The 23737-nt window shown below is 34.4% G+C and overlaps 1 protein-coding gene across 1 annotated transcript in view; it reads right to left on the reverse strand.

Moving 5' to 3' along the window:
- LOC114329887 (ATP-binding cassette sub-family C member 4) overlaps positions 1-23737 on the reverse strand; it is a 90108-nt gene that overhangs the window by 42349 nt on the left and 24022 nt on the right. The window contains exons 4-9 of the mRNA XM_050655876.1: positions 16970-17309; positions 11503-11725; positions 9299-9594; positions 8032-8383; positions 4267-4473; positions 3438-3676 (exon numbers count right to left, since the gene is read on the reverse strand). Of these exons, the coding sequence (XP_050511833.1) occupies positions 3438-3676; positions 4267-4473; positions 8032-8383; positions 9299-9594; positions 11503-11725; positions 16970-17309 (1657 nt within the window). The remainder of the gene's footprint in view (positions 1-3437; positions 3677-4266; positions 4474-8031; positions 8384-9298; positions 9595-11502; positions 11726-16969; positions 17310-23737) is intronic.

Here is a 23737-nt window from a genome sequence, read left to right on the forward strand (position 1 = left end):
AAAAAAAGATACATCGAATGAGATACGCTAGATAAAAATCGGTTAATAAACAAAAAAGTTATTGCAAAACGGATGACAAAATCACTGTTTTTGAATATAGTTAATAACAATTTTATTGTTTGTTAAAATACGTTTTAATATACCCAAAATTGAGGGCACTATGGTGTTTGAATGGTGTGCAAAAAATGGTCCAGATCTGTTAAATAGTTTTCGTAAAATTGAATTTGTTTATAAAATTTTTTGAAAAACGAGCTAATTTCTGAGGCTGGTCCAGTTAATATGGCTGAATGTATCTCAATAATCCGGGACTCATTTCCTTTGTTAAGATATATACTAACAGCTTATGAAAAAAAAAAGTAAAAAAAAATTACACATACGTACACAAAATTATTTGTTAAAAAATAGCAGTTTTTAAGCTTATAAACAATTACAATAATTTCGTAGAAATTAGATAAAATTAAATAGCAATAAAAATACGGAAAGCTGGTTAAAATACACAACTTTCAAAAACAATTTTTAGGTCCTACGACCCTTGGGGTCTGAGATAGCCCCTTTTTTTGAAAAAATCACTGTTACGTTAATTAACAACACTAAGAGCTGAAATTAACCAATCTTTTATAAGAAAAGTCAAAGTTTTTAACAAAGTTTTTAGTAATAAAAAATGTTAAAAATTGTTTAAATAGGAGTGTTATAAACACAGAGTATTTTGCGTTCCGACTAAAGTAAAAAATAGCGGGCGTAGTCGACTGATTGAATAGTGGGCGCGGTTGGCGACCGGCATGCGGCAGCCACTATTAAAATTACGTTATCCCGACCACAAAAATCCACTTTAAGGTGAATGACAAATTTTCGTCATTCCTTATGTTTTCGAGGTCTCTGAATCAGAATATGGAGTTAATTTTTTTCTAGAATTAGTGGAACATGTTCAAAAATCAAATTTTATGCAAAAATGCGAATAATCAATTTTGATGATTTTTCAATTTTAACTCACTGTATTTTTGGTCGCTGTAAATATTTCCTTTTGAAAATTTTACTGTGTTATCTATGAAGCATTTAGATAACAATGAGATTTGTCCAAAATGACTCAACACGTTAAAAGAGAAGTTGTTAATTTTTAAACATTTTGTCGTCAGATTTCGTTAGTTTCATGTTTACTTAAAAAAGTTGAGTGACAAACTTTTTAGTTTATAATTTTAATTAACACAGAAATAAAATATAATTTATGAAGAAGTTTTCCAAAAAAAATTAATTTAAAATATATGCAATAGGAAAAATGTTATGTGACTTTATAGACGAGCGGCACACCCCAAAAAAGCTTATTTCTCGAGATACTGATACTAATTTTGGTCATACTTTATATTTTTGATTGTGCTCAAAACTAAAATTGGGGTTGTTTTGAATTTTACGTGGGGGAACATTATCAAAATCGCAACTTTACCCTAGAAATAAAAAAAAATCACGTTTTTTTGAGTTTAATTTGCTACAACTCTGTTCCATTGTAATATTTTTTTTCTGATATTCTTATATAGTATATATTTCTCACCTTTCTGAAGACAATGGAACCTGCTTCAATATTTCTGTCTTGCCATAAAGAAAGTTATAAATTGCTTGAAGTAAAAGGTGCAGATTCTTGAATTGCAAAGTTTAATCGCAAAAGTTGAGTAACAAAATTTGAAATTTAGCTGTTTAATTAATTTTAAGTTAAAATCTAGAGCACAGAGAACAAAATGTTTTATAGAAAAAAAATGGTGTAACTTTTAATTTTAAGAAAAACGTGATTTCATCTTTTTTTTATTTTTAGGGTAAAATTGCGATTTTGACAATGTTTCCCCATCTAAAATTCAAAATAAAACTCATTTTCGTTTTCAGCACCATAAAAAGTATAAAGTAAGACCAAAATTAGCCATTCACCACACCGTGGTTGATATCTCGAGAAATGAGCGTTTTTTTTGGGGGGGGGAGTACCACGTACCACTCGTCTATAAGGTCGCGTAACTTTTTTTCTGTTGCATATTTTGACTTTGTGGCCTTTTTATTGTTATTTTTTAAATTTATTTATTTAAAGTATTATTTTACTAAATAAATGTGCAACATAATAATATTCATAAAATTCAAGTTTCTACCAAAATATATAAATATAATATTAAGCTTCAAATCCGGTATACTGTCAATGTTAAAAATGAGCTGCAACGGTCTAGCGCTAGCGAATGCTAGTCCGCGAATTTATTCTCATTCGGCTGCGCCCATCATTTTTAAATACTCTTTCTTTATAACAATACTGCCCAAATACTCTTTATAGCAATAGCCCAAAATACTCTTTCTTTATAACAATACTGTTTAAACAATTTTTAACATTTTTTCTTCCAAAAAACTTTGTTAAAAACTTTGACTTTTCTTATAAAAGATTGGTTAATTTCAGATCTTAGTGTTGTTAATTAACGTAACAGTAATTTTTTAACAAAAAGGGGCTATCTCAGAGCCCAAGGGTCGTAGGACCTAAAAATTTTTTTTAGAAGTTGTGTATTTTAACCAGCTTTCAGTATTTTTTATTGCCATTTAATTTGATCTAATTTCTACGAAATTATTGTAATTGTTTATAAACTTAAAAACTGCTATTTATTAACAAATAATTTTGTGTACGTACATGTATTTTTTTTACTTTTTTTTTTCATAGGGTATTAGTATACATCTTAACGAAGGAAATGAGTCCCTGATTATTGAGATACATTCAGCCATATTAACTGGACCAGCCTCAGAACTTGGCTCGTTTTTCAAAAAAATTTATAAACAAATTAAATTTTGCAAAAACTATTTAACAGATCTGGACCATTTTTTGCGCACCATTCAAACTCCATAATGCTCTCAAGTTTAGGTATATTTAAACATATTTTAATAAACAATAAAATTGTTATTAACAATATTTAAAAACAGTGATTTTGTCGTCCGTTTTGCAATAACTTTTTTGTTTATTAACCGATTTTAATTTGGTGTATCTCATTCGATGTATCTTTTTTTTCTGAAAAGTTACCTGTGGACGTCAAATTTCTAAATAAACAAGTTTTTAAGTTATGAGCAAAAAACTAAGTTTGACGTTTTGATTGTTTATTTAAAAAATGTTCCACTAAAAAATTGATGAATCCCAAGATGGTAGCCTTTTTGTAATATCTCATACTACACATTTCAACTGTCAAACCTCGTCTTTTCAATTTTGTCGAAAAACGGCTTATTTTTTACTAACTTGATTGGTCTATAGTGGGCTCTCAAAGATTTGGTTATCTTCTCTATTATCTTCTCGTGTATGGGGTCATATTGACTGTGACTGTATTGTGCCCGTGCTTGGGAATTACCTCATTGGAAAACCACAGATGCAAACTGGACTATGCCGTCTCTGACTGTGACGTGACTGTTGGTCTGAATCAATCTTTAAACATACTTACATTGTTTAAAATAATGATATTGTCAGCATCCTTTAAATAGTGTACTTGGTGGGTAACTAAAACTCTCGTTCTGCTTGCCAAATAACCGTTAATACACTTTTCATATAAATGTTTAGAAACATGTATATCTACAGCGGATAACGGATCATCCAAGAGATAGACATCTGCCTCTCTATACACAGCTCTTGCTAAATTAATCCTAGCCTTCTGACCTCCACTCAAAGATGATCCTCTATCACCTAAAAACAGATTTACTCGCATTGAAAAATTATTTACACTATAAAACATTTTGTCTTTTCGATACGCTCCTTTCACACAATACTACTTTGGTCGTCATGGCAAGAGGTCGTGCGACCGTTTGTCGTACTCATCTTGCTTTCACACGTTACGGCAGTATTCAACTTATTGTCGCAGAGAACACAGGGCGTACAATGAATCGAACAAAATTTCATTAAAAGCCCTCCATTAAAATTTCACGCCATGCATTTCTGGCTTTATATACATCCAAATTTTTATCCACGTGGTACTACAAGACTAACTGTAGTTACGTGTGCAAGCATTGATTTCATGCCGTATTTCACTGTTAACACGGCACGACACGGCTGTCATTAATTGCAATTCGCCGGGCAGCCGAACGGCAACGGCACGACAATTAGTCGTAGTCGACCTTTGTGAAAGTCGTAGTATATTGCCTTATTGGACTAACGGAATGTACGGCAAACTGTCGTTACGACGTTTTGTCGAAACGACCAAAGTTGTATTGTGTGAAAGGATCGTTAAGGAAAAGTTTTAAAAAATATGTGTTAGTTGTTCACATCCATTTTCTTACCTACGAGAGTTAAATCGCCGTTTGGAAACTGTTCAAAATCGGTCTCTAAAGAACAAGCTTTGATGACTTCATTGTATCTCTCTTTGTCATACTCTTGACCAAAAAGAATATTTTGACGAACAGTGGCTGCAAACACCCATGGTTCCTGGGAAGCATACGATATTTGACCTTGGACTCGCATTTCACCTTGGGTAATGTCAAGTTCACCTAAAACAGATTGGAAAAGAAGAACTATCGCTTACATAAAACATTTATTTAGACTGCAATTGTTTGAGTTCATGCCACAATGTTCAACATTTATAGTACAAGGTATAGTACAATAGTATAGTCACGAATATTGATATAGTCGGTTCGCTAACCTCAGACACAACTTTCTAGTGATTTTAGTAAGTAATTTTGCCAATTTTGCCAATTTGGTAAAATTGTCAAAAAGATAATTACTAAATAGTTAATAATTACTAAATAGTTAGTAATTTTGCCAATTTTGGCAAAATTGGCCAAAAACAAAAAAATTACCTACTAAAATCACTAGCCAGTTGTGTCTGAGTTTAGCGAACCGGCTATACAAGCCATTCTTTATATAATAATAATATATACCTGTTCTGTATGTATATTGTATGTATGTATATTCTGTCATGTATATTGCAGTCGGCTATAAGTTGCAATATTGCTGTCGGTATTCCGTCTGGTCCTACAGCTTTCCCAGTTTTTATTTCTTTAATTGTGTGTTTTACTTCACTTTCTGTTATTTCTGGCCCAGTCTATTCAACGAAATATTCGTTATTTATTTTGTATAGTTTGTCGTTAAACAGCTATATACATTGACCATACCATCAATTTGTTTTCTGTATCCATTACTATGTCTCCGTTTTCATCAACTAGTACATTTTGTTTGTATTCTGGTTTTCTAGTTAATTCTTTTATTTTCCTGTGTACATTAAAGCTGTCATGTTTATGTTGTAGCGTTTCTATTTCATCACATTTTTCTTTTAACCAATTTTCTTTTGCTATGCGAATTTGTCGCCGTATTTCGTTTTGTGTTTGCTGGTATATTGATTTATTTTTGTCCTTATTTACTCTTCCTTTGTTCATCAAGTTTATTATTTCGTCTGTCATCTAATCTTTTTCCTTTTCTTTGGTTTTGCGTAGATACTTATCTAAAGGTTCTTTTAAGTCAGCCTTTATTTTTTTCCAGTTTTTGTTGATATTTTCTTCATTGTATTCCCCTTCAATCAGTGCGGTGTTTAGACGTTCGTTAATGCTTTCTTTGATATTTTCTCTGATTTCTGGATCTCTTAGTGCACCTGTATCAGTTCTTTCTTCTTTTGCTGTTTTCGTTGGGGCTTTGGAATACTCCTATTTTAAAGATATGGACTGGGAAGCAACGATGATAAATTTTAATTCTGGAATAGCGAAAACACATGATTTGGAAGAGGAAAAAGTTAGATAAGGAATGCTGTTGGGTAGAGTTGTATGAATGAAATAATAGTGACTGTTATGAACATTGGTTAGACTTTTATATAAAGTTTTCCATTTAATCCTGAAATCTTTCTTTATTAGTGACAAGAAGCCATTATTACTTTCAATCGGTGCTACTATTCAAGTGTCACAAGCATTTTTGATTGGCATATCTACTTCTTCATTGCCAGGAATACCTGCATGTTCCTTAAGCCAAACAAATTCGATATTTTTTAAAAATAAATAATTATTTCGTTGTAAAACGACACCAAAAGCGGTCTTGTATTTCAGTTAGTTCAGAGAGCGTCTGAAAAACTCTAACTAGTTTCAAACCTTGTTAGATTATCTCTGAAGTCATAATTCTTTGAGCCAACTAAAGCATATCGGGCTGTTAGTATCGAATCGCAACAAAATAACGTGGCATTGATGTCGTAGCGACATCTGTTAAAAGCAAGCCAAAGTTTTAATTTAAAATATAAAAGTATATCAAATTAAAACTTAATTGGGACCATTTTTCTGGTAACACCTTCGTGGCTTCTAAAATTTGCAAGCCAAACGAATACCGGAGGAAAGAAGGCTGAGGGAAATCTAATAATTGCATTTTACTTCTCGCCTGTGAAATGCTGGACAGAAATGGGAAAGACTCTCCTACACAATAGTACCATTGTATAACTAGACCAATAAACAATGATAGTACGTAGTACCTATTGCTTATACCTTCTTTTCTTCTTAAGGTGCCTATCCGTTCCGGATGTTGGCGATCAGCATGGCTATCCTAACTTTGCTTGCTGCTATTCTGAATAGTCCGGTTGTCGATGTATTAAACCACTTTCTCAGGTTTTGAAGCCAAGATATTCTTCTTCTCCCTGGTCCTCTCTTTCCAAATACCTTGCCTTGAAGAATGAGTTGCAACAAGCCATATCTCTGTTCATTCCTCATAACATGGCCAAGATATTCTAGTTTGCGCTCTTTGATTTTGTTAATAATCTCGCATTCCGTGCCTATTCTACGTAGAATCTCAACATTAGTCACACGATCCACCCACGAAATTCTCAAAATGCGCCTGTAACACCACATCTCGAATGCCTCGAGTTTTCTCAAAGAAGCCTCGGAAAGTGTTCAGGCCTCTACTCCGTATAATAACGTAGAAAATACATAGCATCTGATGATAGAGATTTTGGTAGCAAGAGGTAAATCGTGGCTTCTGAAAAGAGACTTCATCATTATGAACGCTGATCTCGCTTTTCATATGCGTTGTTTTATTTCACTTGAGTGGTCCCACTGGCTGTTTATGTTGGTACCAAGGTATGTGTAGCTGTCTATTTAATGTGTCTATTTAATATTTCGCGCTTACTGACTACCATGTACTTTGATTTTTTTTTCGTATTGAGATCAAGTCCGTATTCTCTACTTATATCTGACATTATTCTTTGCAAACCATCTAGACTGTCTGCAAAAGCTACAGCGTCGTCGGCATATCTAATGTTGTTCAGACGCACTCCGTTGACTAATACGCCTTTTTGTAGTTCTCCCAGCGCTTGCTCGAAGATACATTCAGAGTATATATTAAACAGCACCGGGGACAGGACACACAGGACCGTGAGACAGCACCTTGCCTCACTCCTCTATCTATGGAGACTGCCTCTGTCAATTGGCCATCCACTTTAATATTGGCAGTTTGGTTGTAATACAAATTATATATGATTCTTAAGTCTCTATCATATACTCCCGCTTCTTTCAAGATGTTTATGAGTTTATCATGTTTTACTCTATCAAACGCCTTTTTGTAGTCGATAAAACAAATATACACGTCACAGTCAACATCCCTGCATCTTTGCATAAGCACTTGGACAGCGAATAGAGCCTCTCAGATGCCTAAGGCATCGCGGAATCCAAACTGCGTCCATGATATCTGTTCTTCGCATTTTTTATATATTCTGCCGTGTATCACTTTCAGAAACGTTTTGAGTAAGTGGCTCATTAGGCTAATTGTTCTGTAGTCTTCACATGTTTTGGCATTTAATTTTTTTGGGTAAAGTTGCGAAGGTCGACTTTAACCAGCTTTGGGGTATTTTTTCAGTTACGTATATTTTGTTGAATACAGTTGTTATCCATTTTATTCCTTGTTCATCCATAAGTTTTAGGAATTCTACATAAAACTGGTCAGGCCCTACAGCTTTACCATCTTTAGTTGTTTTAATAGCTGACGTGACTTCTTCAATGGTAATCGGGGGTCCTGTTTGGCATTCAGTGTCTTCAATGGTATTCTGCTTATACCTAATAGCTGATAAATCATTTAATACGTACCTAGTAGAGTTTGCAATAAAGAACTCTTCCCGCTACCAACAGGTCCAATAATTCCAACCAACTGCCCAGTAGAAATATTTAAATTTATATTCTCAAGAGCATTGTCGCTGAAGCTTGCATTCCATTTTACAGTCAAATTTTTCAAGCTTACAATATCACTAAAATCGTCTACACTTTTTACGTTACCGTTCATACGAAGATTTGTTTTGTAAGGATCGTATTCTTCGCTTAGAAGGAAGCTTTTGATTCTTCGAATAGCAACCAAGCCTTCAGCTATTTCAGATACTCCTCTAGTGAACATTAATAACATAGCGATTGAGAGGACGTTGAAGTAGGACATTACAACGAAGACCTGAAAACAACAGAAAACTATTTAGTTTTAATTAAAAAGAAATATAGGATTTTGATTTTGAGCTCAGTAAGACAATGGGACGTAGTGCCGATTCTGCTCCCAGGTCTTCAATACTTTAACGGGAACTCAACACGAACAGACTTCTTTCGTCCAGAAGAGTGTCCATATGCTGCTAGAGGATGAGGCTTCAAATAAGAAACCTTCGAAGACCTAGAAAAATTGTCAAAAAATAGCAAGATTAGAGGTTGAATTGACCCTTACAAAACCTACTAAAATAACACTCGTTTCTTGACGACAACTATGGATGGACTGCAGTACTATAGAACGTATAAGAAGGAACAAAAGCTATAGATAACAATACATATCTGGAAAGGGAGAAGAAGAAGTTAGAGGAATCCATCCCACCCTCTTCTTAGAAATCTCGGCCCAGAAGTGGTTCACCTGCCAAAAATCGGGCCGCAACGACCATCGAGACCACAACGATGTCTGACCCAGTGCCTTGTCCAGCAGACTCCGCCATTAATACAGGATTAATATCGCCACCTGTCTTCATCTTGGAGAAGGGAAAAAGAATCAAGAATATCACGTCGACAGCTACAATAGATGAGTCGCTACCATTTTGTTAAGCAGACGATTCCTTTACAATAAAATTTCATTTCAATTCGAGCTACTACAAGTCTTCCTGATGAGAAGTGAAACAGCGAAACACATATCGGAAAATGGTGCAGCTCGCATTAAAACAAAAAAGGAAATAATTTACTTTCATTTACCAGTTTAAATACAGACATCTATAAGACATAAATCCTAGGGAATAGACTACCCTACAAGCATGTAAGTCACACAAAGCTTTTCTAAAACATTAATTTTGCACATGACCCCATATAATATGATTTTATCGAATACATTAAAACTTACAGTTGACGTGGTGATTGGTCCTTTCATCAAAACTACAGTGAGCAAAGTACAGAACATTGCCAATCTAGTGGTGAATAAGTTTAATGCCATGAATGCAGCTCTTACATACGCGGATTTTGTAATAATTTTTATTTCATTTCGTCGGGCAATTCGGATTATTTTCCTGAAGGGTATTTCCCATGCGTACATTTTGATAACTTGAATTCCTGAGATAATTTCGTCCATTAGCCTGACTCTCTCATCTGTTTTTGAAGCTGTCTGCTTTCTGTATTTGGCAGATAATTTTCCGGTGTAGGCTAAAACAGTATTAGGGTGTGATCAAATGTGCAGTTACTACAGTTAAATGCTAATTTGACAAAACTGGGTTCAATACAAATAATAATGAATATAAAGATTAGGAAAGTACAAATATGTACCAACGGATATAGACCCACATAGAACGTTGACGCTTACGAAAACGATGTCATCGATTTGTTGCATAATTCATACTTCTGACAACAGTTATGAATACAAAGTTTGGACAAGTGCTAAAGCACATGAATAATAAAGAAACTAAGATTTAGTTTCGATACAGAGGCCGCCACATTCGCTTATGCACATTAAGAAGGGGAAAAATACAGTTCAATTGACAATTAGAGACGAAACGGGAAACATTTTGACACAGGAAGAAGAAATAATGGTAAGATGGAAAAGCTATTTTCAAGAACTATTATAAACCGAAAACGAAACACCACAGTATACCATTAGCGTGACAAATACCGGAGAAACCATAAAAGAAACGAAAGACACTGCAATAACATGGGAAGAATCTACACAAGGACTGGCAAAAATGAAAAATCTAAAGTCACCAGGGCATGATAAAATAACAACGGAGATGCTCAAATATATGGCAGTACAAGGACAACATATATTATTACAATTAATAAACAAGGTATGGAAAGCTGAAAGAATACCAGAAGAATGGAAGATCTCGTTGATACTATCCATATTTAAATCTGGAGATAAAAAGGAATGCAAAAACTATAGAGGCATAATGCTCTTGTGCTCGGCGATGAAACTGTACGAACCAATATTACAAGAAAAGCTGACAAATATAATCGATACAACATTAGCAGAATCTCAAAGTGGCTTTAGAAAAGGAAGAAGTGTGCAAGATCACATCTTCACTATTAAACAGACCATTGAGAAAACGAAACTCAGAAGAGGAAAAGCATATTTTGCGTTTATCGACTTACAAAAAGCGTTTGATCTTGTTCCTAGGCAAAAATTATGGTCGCTCCTGGAACAAAGAGGAATAACAATCAAACTAAGGAAGAATATCGAATGTCTATAAAAAATACGACGAATTGTGTTATAACTAGAAACCCCAAGTCAGAAAATTTTATAACAAAAGATGGTCTAAGACAGGGAGGAGGACTAAGTCCAACATTGTTTACGTTGTTTATGGACGAAATAATTAAAAAATGTAGTCAGAGAACAAAACACCTATTTGTAAGATACAAAAATTTGCAACCGATCGAAATATCAGAATGTGCTTTTGCAGATGACATCGTTATAATGGCAGCAAAAGAAAAGGACCTACAGGAAAACTTACAAACGTGGAATGAAATATTAGAAGAAAATGGCATGAAACTAAACCTAACAAAAACAAAAGTAATGGTAGTAGCAGAAACTAAAGAAAACGTGAGTATTCAGATCAATGGTGTATATACAACAAGTTGAATGCTTCGAATACCTGGGTGTAAAAATTGAAGATTCAGGTCAACAAGGTTTAGAAATCGATAAATGTATAGAGAAAGCAATAAATTCATATTATGCAATGAACAAAACTTTTATAGGAAAAAAGAAAATAGCGCAAAATACAAAATGAAAGTATTTAAGGCAATATATAGACCCATACTCACCTTCGGTTGCGAATCGTGGACATTAATAGAGAGGCAGAAGAGCAGAATACAAGCGACGGAAATGAAGTACCTAAGAAGAGCGAGAGGAATCACAATACTTGACAGGGTAAGAAATGACCAGATAAGAGAGGATCTGGAGGTGGAATCAATCTTATAATTCATAGAAAAAAGACAAATCAGCTGGTGGGGACATTTACAAAGACTAGTCTATACAGACTAGTATAGTAGCCTTATAAAGACTACTAATTTCATAAATAAATTAAAGTAATTTAAGTATAAGTCACTATAAATGTAACCTACTTTGAATAGGAACTATCACAAACATTGAAAAAATCCCCACTAATCCGGCATATCCAGTTTTTTGGTACAATAAACCCATTACTATAATTGACAATAGAGGTCCAAGCCACAGTTGATGAATGAGTAAACTGACAAGGTCAAATCTACTGACATCGTTGGATAAAAGGTTGACCAGTTTCCCAGAAGCTGTTTCTCCTAAGGATGTCTTGCTCAATTTCAGTGCCTTAAACATAAATTTTGAATTTGTTTTTGATAAATCGGCTAACTTAAATGTAATACATAAAAACCCACAATTACATATGCATCAGCGATAGTGGCCAAAAGTGCATCAAAAAAGTGCCATCATCAAATTAAGCAAGGTGCAAAGGCTTGCTCGCTCAATTTCAGTGCCTTAAACATAAATTTTGAATTTGTTTTTGATAAATCGGTTAACTTAAAGGTAATGCATAAAAACCCACAATTACATATGCATCAGTGATAATGGCCAAAAGTGCATCAAAAAGTGCCATCATCAAATTAAGCAAGGTGCAAAGATTGCTTGTCTCGGGATCACGGGGGCTATGAACGGCACACCTACGGCAGCTATGGAGGCTTTACTGGATTTCCCTCCTTTACATATAATTATAAGAGTTGAGGCGAGAATGGGATATTATAGACTGCGAGAAAACCTGAGCAACGTACCAGTTAAATGAGGACATAGTAGAATAATAAATGAAACTAACGATGCCGAATGGATGAGGATTTTTGACCATATGAAATCCAGATACAAGTCGGAAGTATTTACCTTTTCAAGTGGACATTTACCCACGAGAGGAATAGGACAGAGGAAACTCTCGACCCAGACAGCAAGGTTACACCTGGTAAACTGCAGAAGGGTCGGGAGCAGGAATATTCTGTTGTGGTGGAAATTTCAACATTTCTATTTCACTGAGATTTTTGCAATCTTGCAGTGTGCAAGAGAAAACAACTTTAGGGCCTTCAAACTGCAGGGGGTTAACATATGCACAGATAGCCAAGCAGCCATTGGGGCTCTTATAAGTCCTAAGATGTACTCTAGGCTAGTGTGGGAATGTCGTCAAGAACTTGACAGACTGGCGCAACATAACAGTGTTATGCTGGTATGGGTTCCAGATCATCGGGGCATATACGGCAACGAAAGAGCGTATGCACTTGCAAGGAGAGCATCAGCTACAAAATACCTGGGTCCAGAGCCGGCCGTGGGAGTTCCAAAAAGCACCGTCCGCGAACGTAAAAAAGCCTGGATCCGAAGTCAACACAACTCACACTGGGAGGGTATACCCGGTCAAACACATGGCAAGATGTATATCGGACGGACATGTGCTAGTAGGGCTGAATTACTGCTGAAAACAAGCAGGAATCAGCTCAGAGTCATAACAGGTTTCCATAATGGGCATACGCCAGTTAAGGGTCACCTGCATACAATGGGGCTGTTTCATGGAGACTTGAGTTGCAGACTCTGTAACAGAGAACCTGAAACAGTCAGCCATACCTTGCATAACTACGAGGCATTGGATCGAAGGCGGCAAATACTTGGAAGTTACTCAAAATATACATGGCACCCAACCACTAGGCCTATATAAGCTAGTACAGCGATTTTCAATCTTTTTGAGTCATGTACCACCAAATACTTTTTATTATTTTTGGTACCACCTAACTGAAATACCCATCTAGCTAGGTGATCTAATTAACTATAATAGTGGTGATGATTTTGGACGTTTTTACATTTTTGCGTTGTGTGTACCACCTTAAATAATGATATGTACCATCAGTGGTACCCACAGATTGAGAACCGCTAAGCTAGTAAGTACAGGGTTCCAGAATTCTGGAATGGGTTTCATAAAGGAATGGAAGATGTATAATAAGCCAAGTGGCTGCAGGATCACGGATTCACAACAGACGGCTTCCACGAAAAAAAAATACATACTATGTACTATCAGTGTTATCCAATGTCTAATAGTTTCTAAACTTACTGGACAATTACATGTATGTACTATACATATATGTAAAATTATTAAAATATTCTCAAAGTATGTGGACTATATTATAGAGCAGTGTTTCCCAAAGTGTGGGTCGCGACCCCCTGGGGGGTCGCAATGAGGTACTAGGGGGGTCGCCGGAAATTTCCAAAATAAGACAAAAACACTACTTTGTTAAATCATGTATTTTTATTTTAATAAAGCCGTAAATAAAAATTAACAATTAATTATCAAACGAAACATGAAACTAAATATTAAAAGTCCTTAAAAAGTCCTTAAAAGTAAAAGAAAAAAATAAAGTCAAATATTACAATGTTAATGAGACCCATGCGCCTGTTTTTTTGAAACTAGTCTTTCAAATCTAGGCTGTGTATTTGAGACACACACAATTATATCGTTTTCAAGTACGAGATTATTTCTCACTTTTGTTTTAATGGCAGTCATAGACGAGAAACTTAACTCACATAAATATGATGTTACAAATGGAACCAAACATTTTACAGCTTCATTCGCCAACTGAGGGTATTCCTGCATCTTTTTGGTCCAAAATTCGTCCGGGTTCTGGGAAAAAAATTGGAGCTTCAACATTCCATCACTTGATATTTCAATAAGTTGTTCTTTCATGTTTATTGATATTTCAGCATGTTGAAAGGAATCGGCTAAAAACGGATTCAGTATCCATCTGCAACTGTCGTAACTGTTTTTAATTTCTTCGGGGAAATAATCACAGAGCTGTTGTTTTAAATTAAGCAAAGTAACTTACATGCCTGCATAAACTTGTTCAAAATTTGTAGCACTGTAACATACATTTTCTATAATTTCCTGAACGCACTGGAATGAATCGAGCTGCTTTTTGCCAAGTGAAGTTGACCATAAATCGATTTTTCTTATAAACCCCTTAATTTTATCTGTGGCTGTAATTATATTAATGTCGCGACCTTGCAAAGTACTGTTCAAAATATTTAATTGTTCGAATATATCAGCAAGGAAACCTAGTTTCAAAAGCCAAATAGGATCGGAAAAATGATTTTCATATGGGGACTTCTCATCTTTCAAATACATTAAAAGCTCTGCTCTTAAGTCAAATACTCTTTTTAAGACGTTGCCCCTTGAAAGCCACCTTACTTCGGTGTGATAAAGAAGATTTTGAAATATAGCACCCACGTCTTCGCAGATTTTTCGAAAAATACGGGTCTGTAAAGCTTTTCCTTTAATGGAATTTACAACTTTAATGATGGATTTCATAACACAGTCCATTTCAGGAGGTAATGCTTTTGACGCCAGAGCTTCTCGATGTAAAAAACAATGTCTCCATGTGGCATTAGGCATTATTTCTTGTAATATGACGACAAGACCAGATTGATGTCCTGTCATAGCTTTAGCGCCATCTGTGCATATAGCAATACATTTTCCCCAGTCAATAACATATTTACTTGTGCGTTTCACAAAACTGTCGAATAAACATTTTCCAGTGGTATTGGTCTCCAATGGTGAACAAAATAAAATATCTTCTTGAATGCCATTATTTGTATCATATCTTACAAACGTAATAAATTGGGCACAGTTAGATATATCCGTGGATTCGTCCATTTGAAGAGAGAAGTACGTGCATTTATTAAGATTTTCCACAACTTGCGCTTGAATATCTTCTGCCATATCACTAATTCTTCTTTGGATAGTATTATTTGACAGAGGTATTGTTTTTAACTTTGCAGACTCTTTTTCACCAATCATTATATGTACCATTTCAACAGCTGCTGGCAAAATCAGATTTTCAGCAATTGTGTGCGGATTACTAGTTTTGGCAACGCGATAAGCAACTTTATAACTTGCTAATAATGCTTTTTCGTTAGTAGTGGTTGCCAATTGAAAAGTATCTTGCTGTTTGTGAAGGACGTTCAGCTTTCTTTCAAAGAATTCTACGGGTTTGTCTTTTTTATCTGGATGTTTGCTATTTAAATGTCGAAGTAACTTTGATGGCTTCATGCTTTCGTTTGACAATACTTCTCCACAAATAACACATTGTGGTTTATTGGAAATAATGGTAAAACCATATTTAAGATATTCATCACTGTAAAGTCTGTTTTTCTTTTTATTACTGCCACTTTCAGACGTAGATGGTTCTGCACTTCTTTTTAAAAACTTATCCATAATTTGTAATTTATCTTAGACGTAAATACCTAAACGGGAATACGTAAGTCGCAAAATATTTACTCATTACTTAATACCGCTGCATTCGCCACAACGTGCTGTTTCGAACTGAGGTCTCATTGCACATCGCCGCTTATATAAAGCCAAAACGAGGCTACGAGAACGTTCCAGAGTGCCATCTAGTAGCGAAGTAAGGAGTAGAGCCTTCGCGAATATCATGGAAAAGTATTGCGATGTAGACACAAAGATGTCGCGGTGTACAATGTGCAGTCGACTTTTTATTATTTATTTTTATTGTAAATGCTAGTCTGGCAGAAGTACTACTAGTGTACTAGTGGGACAGATCGCAATTATTAAAATAATTGTTGAATTTTTTAAATGTATTTAGTTTGAATTTAAACAGTAAAGTAAAATAAAATTTGAGAAACCATCAGTTGTAAATTAGGCACGCTATTTTTGTCGCTATTTTGGTTTGGGTGATGAGTAGGGGGTCGTGAACAATTTTTTTAACAAAAAGGGGTCGCGCTTTAGATAAGTTTGGGAAACACTGTTATAGAGTGAGGTTCAAATGAATTGAAAGAGGTAATAATTCGCGGTACTTTTCACCACGTCTCTTGTCTTCAAGCGAAAAATTCAGAGAGAACTTTCGCCTACGACAGTCAACTGTCAAGGGAGAGAGTCTTCCGTTTGCAGTTAAAAAATGTCCAAAAAAGTAATATACCTAAAGGAGCGGGATGAAATCAGTAGTGGGAATTATTAATAAGGCTTGGATTAAGGAATAGTTTTTAACACGTTCGCTACCAAGCTACTCATATGAGCTGCAACGATTTTTCGCAAAGACCAGTGTTTCACCCTTGAGCCAGGATCGTACTGCACATACCGGCAATTTAATTAGATATTCTATAAGGACAAAACTAAGTACTCCTGCGCAATGAGCAATATCAAGTCAAATACATACGCTTTGACAGTTCTCTGACTTAAACTGACTAATTTAAAAATTAAACATTTTTAACAAAATGCCTGAAGATGATAGAGATATTAAAAATTAATCCTCCAATTCATTTTAATAAATGTAATATGTATGGAAAATGTAAATGTCTCAACAAAATAATTATTAATTTAACCATATTTTAACACATAATTTAACACTTAATTTGTTTGCATTACAAAATTAATAAATTTTGAATATATTTTTTGTTCGTAACACCGCTACGCGGCTCGTTTGGTAACCGTCATACTCACATCATAATGACCATCATTAAATTCTCGTTGCATAATATACTATTTTGCATAATCTGAAAAATTTAACAATTATTTACCTTTCTGTATATAACAGCACAACAAGCTGCCCTCATCCTCATGCCACCGTGGTAAGACCCTAGATTATACTGATTTAAGACTAAAAAGTTCAAAACATTTATGCCAACTATGAGACCTGCATAAATAAGCGCCTCATTTTTTGTAACTTCTGACTCAGGCTTGAAGTGATCCAATAGGTTTCCGAGCATTAGGGGTTGTACGAATCTTAGCACTACATCTGTTGTCAAGCCGTAGACTGCTAGTATTAAGTAATCGACCCAAAATGTTTGAATAAGGGCTTTAATTAAACTTGGTTCTGAGTTTGTTCTTTTGGCTTTTTCTAGTTGTCTATCCCAATTCCTAAAAATGGTAAACCAATAATTGGTTAGATCAAAGCGTAAAGGTTTTCGAAGTGTATCCCAGGCAACCAAATAACGTTTCCAAAACGTTGTAAAAACGTCATAATTATCACCAAACGACGTCGGTTGACGTTTGTTCGACGTCGAAAATCACGTGAATATGTCCCACCATAATTCACGTAATTTTTATCACGTTTTAAATACGTAATATGAAAAACTTAGTTTTTACGTCGATTTTTTCCACCATAACTCACGTTTTAAATACGTGATATGAAAAACGTAGTTTTTACGTCGATTTTGCGTCGTTTTTAGATTTATTTTTCATTTTATGGTTTTAGAAATACACAATAATTGAATGGGTCCGCCGAATAACGTTGTAAGCGCCACATGGTTTGTTTTTGAGAAGTCAAAGAAAAAGTTTTAATATTGTGATAATGGTGAGTTAATACATTTTAAAGGTGAGTAATACAGTATGTATTTTGTATTTAAAAACTGTATTACTAACCCTTAAAATGTATAAACTCACCATTATCACAATATTAAAACTGTTTCTTTGACTTCTCAAAAACAAACCATGTGGCGCTTACAACGTTATTCGGTAGACCCATTCAACTATTTGTATGGGCATTGTTAGTATTTCAAATTTTCATTTAAGTAAAACCAAATGGAAGGCTCGTTAAAATGCATAGAATTACAATATCCTCAATGCAACATAATATATGTATAACGTACATAGAATTTTCACTTTTTATATTATATTTACTGTGTCAAAACTGAAACAACATATTTATGTATAAACTAATAAATCATTTATTAACAAATTAAACAATTAAGTCACAATTTCTTCACAATTAAGTCACAATTTTCTAACAAACTTCAGTTTAAACCATTTAAGTTGTATAATAGTTATATAATATAATATTATATGTATAACCCAGCATACAAACACAGCATAGGTATCAGTGATAACCCATATTGCGCCTGTGGTGGAATTGGAGATCTACAGCACCTCATAGTGGAGTGTGGACAGTACAGACAAAATATTAAAATAATGTATGAAGAGTTAGTTGATCTAAATTGCCCTTTACCTATTAATTTAAATGAAATTATTTTTTCAAATAATCAGCAGACGTTAAAATGTCTTTACAAATATGTAACGTCCTGTAAATTTAAATTTTAAATAGGCTTAGGTAATAAAATTAAAAATAATTGTAAACATATTACACAAAATTGAAAAATGTATCCATGAATATTATAACACACTGTAAATTTAGATTATAAGTATATCTCCTTATCGAAGGTTTATTGACCGTGATCGGGAATTAATTTTGCCAGATGAAATTAAAACTTTTAAAACTGAAAAAAGAACGAAAAATTACGATTTTCATGGTTCAAAAACACAATAGTTTAAGAGCTGGGAGCGGATTGTGCGTGATAAGTAATACGGAAAAACTATACCTGGATATGTTGAATTAGTTGTATACATGACTTTCCCCAACGGGCGGAAATCAGAGTGGGGGACGAGGGTAGTTATACGGGGTCAAAGTCGCGGTTTTTATTTTTTTTTCTGACGCTCATGATCGAGATAGTGCACCAAAATTTGGGAATAACTAGGTCATGACGTAACTAAGTAAAATCTCCAGGAGCGGAACGCTGCGTGGTCGACAAAGGGGTGGGGGAGGGGTGAATATAAAAATTATAAGGGATTTTTTGTAACGTTCCTGATCGAGATAGTGCACCAAAATTTGGGAATTAGTAGATCATGACATAACTAAGTAAAATCTGCAGGGGCGGAACGCTGCATGGGGGACAAATGTTGTGCTGCGTCACAAAAAAATATTTGGTTCACTATCTGAATCACGAACGTAACAAAAAATCCCTTAAAATTTTTATTTTCACCCCTGCCGCACCCCTTTGTCGGCCACGCAGCTTTCCGCCCCTTGAGATTTTACTTAGTTACATCATGACCTACTTATTCCCAAATTTTGATGCACTATCTGGATCATGAGCGTCACAAAAAAAATAATAAGAACCGCGACTTTGACCCCCTATAACTACCCTCGTCAACCGCTGTGGTTTCCGACCCTGGAGATTTTTCATTTAGTTGAGTCATGACCTACTTATTCCCAAATTTTGGTGCACTATCTCGATCACTAACGTCACAAAAAACCACTTATAATTTATATATTCACCCCTGCCCTCACCCCTTTGTCGGCCACGCAGCGTTCCGCTCCTTTGGATTTTACTTAGTTACGTCATGACCTACTTATTCTCAAATTTTGGTGCACTGTCTCGATCATGAGCGTCACAAAAAAAATAATAAAAACCGCGACTTTGACCCCTTATAACTACCCTCGTACCCGACTCTGGTTTCAGCCTCTGGGGATTTTACTTAGTTATTTCATGGTCTACTTACTCCCAAATTTTGGTACACTATCTCAATCATAAAAGCCACAAAAAACCCCTTATAATTTTTATATTCACCCCTGCCCCCACCCCTTTGTCGGCCACGCAGTGTTCCGCCCCTGGAGATTTTACTTAGTTACGTCATGACCTACTTATTCCCAAATTTTGGTGCACTATCTCGATCATGAGCGTCAGAAAAAAAATAATAAAAACCGCGACTTTAACCCCTTATAACTATCCGCGTCCCCCACTCTGGTTTCCGCCCGTTGGGGAAAGTCATGTACACAACTAATTCAACATATCCCCGTATAGTTTTTCCATATTACTTATCACGCACAAAATCCGCTTCTATCTCTCCGACTACAAGCAAAAAATATTATTTTTGTAATCATCAAATACATAAATTCAAGTTCAAACCTTCTCCTATTAGCTCCCGATAATAATTTTTGCAATTTTTTGTTCTAAAATATAAATATATTTATTTAATTGTTAATGATAAAGGTTCCTTATGGGAAGACGGGCGATCTGGCTGCATTAACAACTCAAAAACAATGTTTTAAAATTAAATAAGCAATAAATACTAATCAAGATCTGATAAGATAAGATTTGAACTTGAATTTGGGTTAGTTCTAATTTCAAAAATGATATTTTTTACTTATATGTTTGAGCCCTGAAAATTGTCATTTTTGGTCTTTTGTAGTTTTAAATTGTTTATAACTCGAAATGAACAACTTAAGAAAAAATGACTAAAGACCTTTTTTGTTCCGAATGATCCAAAAAATGTAAAATAATATCTGTCAGGGCGGAAAAAATTTTAGTAGAATTTATAAAAAAAAATCATTTTTTAATTATTAATTATTTATAGTTTGGACAAGACTATAGCGGGCGCGCCTTGTTTTTTATCATTTTTATCAACGCTCAACGATGATCGCAACAGACGCTCCAGTAAAATGTGCTTTTACCAAATCCCAAAGATGCTTCGAGTGTTCTTTCCATTTTAAGTTCTTTCTACTTAAGAATTCCCGTAAGTTTTTAATGCAGTATTCAATTACATTCATTCGACACTCAAATTAATCAATTAGATTAAGAATAATTATACCTATCGTCTAAAAGCTTAATCGTCATTTTCCCAGGAAACCAAGTGACGTCATATAACGTTGAGGAAACGTCAGTTTTTTGCTGAAAATAACACGTGTTTGAACAGTACGTCAAATAGACGTCTTTTGTAGGTGATTTTAAATACGTAAGATTAATGACGTTAAAATTACGTTTAAAAAACGTTTTAACTTTAGACAGCCTAAGTCTGACGTCACAAAATTGGGAGGAGCTTGCTTGTTTGTATTGACTCAAAACAATTTCGTTTAGTTATAGGTAACGCTAAATGTTTATAAGAAATTTCTCATTTATTGTTTACGCGGTTTGTATCTTGTGTGATAAAATAATACTTTTCATTTATATATTTAGTTAAAGAAAGGTATAAATTAAGAGATTTTTATGCGTTTTTGCTCAGTGAGTTAGTTTAATGCAGTAATTCTTCTTGACAACTATCTGAGGTTATGTTAATTTGTTTTTAATTAAGCGTTAAATGAAGATATTAAGACAGCGTTAAATTAAGATATTAAGTATGCTGGATAATTTGTTAATAAATTATTTATTAGTTTCATATTTTTTGTTTTTTTTATATTTATGTTTCATATTTTTAGTTGTTTTAGTTTTGACACACTAAGTAGGTATATATATTGGATGGATGGAAGTAGGTATATATAACTAGTGAAAATTCTATAATGTGAGGGCTGGTACAATCAATGTTGCTTCTAGCCTAGCGCACAAGCGATCTTAAACAAGTGGTAGCTTATACCTTCGACACATGGGACGTAGGCCTATAGGTTTCATGTTATGTACCTATTATACTATTTATACTATTTTGAAACATCTGAAAGAGGTCACTTTTTGAAAGTATTAAAGACGTGATTTTACCGACGTGAAAAAGACGTAGATACGATTACGTTTTAAAATCGTCACAATTATGACGTCAAATCGATGAGACAAATACACGTGATTTTCAACGTCAGTACTACGTCATAGAAACACGTCAATTGGTCATTTTTATGACGTGTTATCTACGTTATAAAAACGTCATTTGGTTGCCTGGGTTGTTGCCTGATTTCATTTGAATGAAAGTTCATTGTGGACTATCCTACACGGATTTTTTGAATATTCAGGTTATATTAAAAATATTCAGGTTATTAAGGTCGCCTCATATTATAATGCACGTCGCGTTTTCGTCACGTAGCGTTTCGTTTGCGAAAAATATAATTTAATGGTTTTTAAATTGAACCATTCATATTGTGCGTATAAGACACGTAACGTAGCGTATAAGACACGTTACGTCTGCGTTCGGTTCATTCGAAAACAATATTTTTCGGATGTTGACAGATACGGGTCGTTTTCCCCTTGTTGTTTATGTAGGTATTTCTTTGAATTTGATACCGAGTATTTAGACCGGTCAGTATCGTCGCCCTCGCTAGCGAAATTATTCCGATTCGATTTTTTGCACAAATTTACTCAAAGAGAGGTTCTTATAACATATCCACAGGGTGCCAGGCGGTGCCGTGGTCGAAAAATTGTTTAAACAATCTTTTTTAAACAAATTCACAAAAATATTTTTTCATTCGAGCAATATTTTTTTTAGATAATTTGGGTAATTCTGAGCAAAAAAGGTTTCTTGTCATTTTTCTCTAAAATTGCGAAAAATCAAGGCTTAATAACTCGATTAAAAATTATTATTATGAATTTCAATAAGTGACCAAATCAAGTTTCAAACAACTTCTTCAAGGTTCGCCCCCGTTAGGGGTAACCCCCGTAACTTACTCAAAAAGAGGTCCTTATAACACATCAACAGGGTTCCGGGCGGTGCCGTGGTCTAAAAATTGTTTAAACAATTTTTGTTAAACAAATTCACAAAAATAACTTTTTATTAATAATTTAATTAAACCCAAATTAATAATAATTTGAGTTATTCTGGGCAAAAAAGGTATCTTGTGATTTTTCTCTAAAATTGATTGCTGTCGAGTTATATGGCCATTTCCGCATTTTTGCAAGATATGTTTTTTGCTAAGAATAACCCAAATTATCTAAAAAAAAATCGTTCGTAATGAAAAAATTATTTTTGTGAATTTGTTTAATAAGAATTGTTAAAACAATTTTTTGACAACGGCATCGCCCGGCACCCTGTGGATGTGTTTGTTATAACGTTATAAGGACTCTTTTTAAGTAAGTTTGTGCAGAAACATCTAATCGAAATAGTTTCGCTAACGGGGGCGACGATACAGTTGGAGTATAGCGCTAATTGTTAATTACTAAAAATAACAGCTTTGTAGTAAAATAATGACAAAAATCTCTTTGGGACCTTGAAGAAGGGGTTTGAAACTTGATTTGGTCACTTATTGAAATTCATAATAATACTTTTAATCGAGTTATTAAGCCTTGAAAATGGCCTTTTCGCATTTTTCAAATTTTTAATCGCATGTAACTCGACAACAATCAATTTTAGAGAAAAATGACAAGAGACCTTTTTTGCCCAGAATGACCCAGTTTATCTAAAAAAATATTGCTCGAAGTGAAAAAAATATTTTTGTGAATTTGTTTAAAAAAAATGTTTAAACAATTTTTCGACCACGGTACCGCCCGGCACCCTGTGGATATGTTATAAGGACTTCTTTTTGAGTAAGTTTGTTTAAAAATATCGAATCGGAATAATTTCGCTAGCCGGGGCGACGATACTGCCCGGTCTAATTTAAAAAGTAGTTTTCGAGGCAATTTGTCATGTAAACATGTGTTGTGACAATAAACACATCTGCAGCACACCAAACTGAAACCAACGTAAACGTTCTATGTATGATAATGTGAATGGGCAGTCCGATTGACGGTCTGCAAACGCTACGTGCCGAAAACGCGACGTGCATTATAATATGACGCGACCTTTAAGAGCAAACAGTAGCGATCAACAGGAAGCAACAAACG

Source organism: Diabrotica virgifera, chromosome 7 (assembly GCF_917563875.1).
Source record: "Diabrotica virgifera virgifera chromosome 7, PGI_DIABVI_V3a".
Taxonomy (NCBI): Eukaryota; Metazoa; Arthropoda; class Insecta; order Coleoptera; family Chrysomelidae; genus Diabrotica; species Diabrotica virgifera.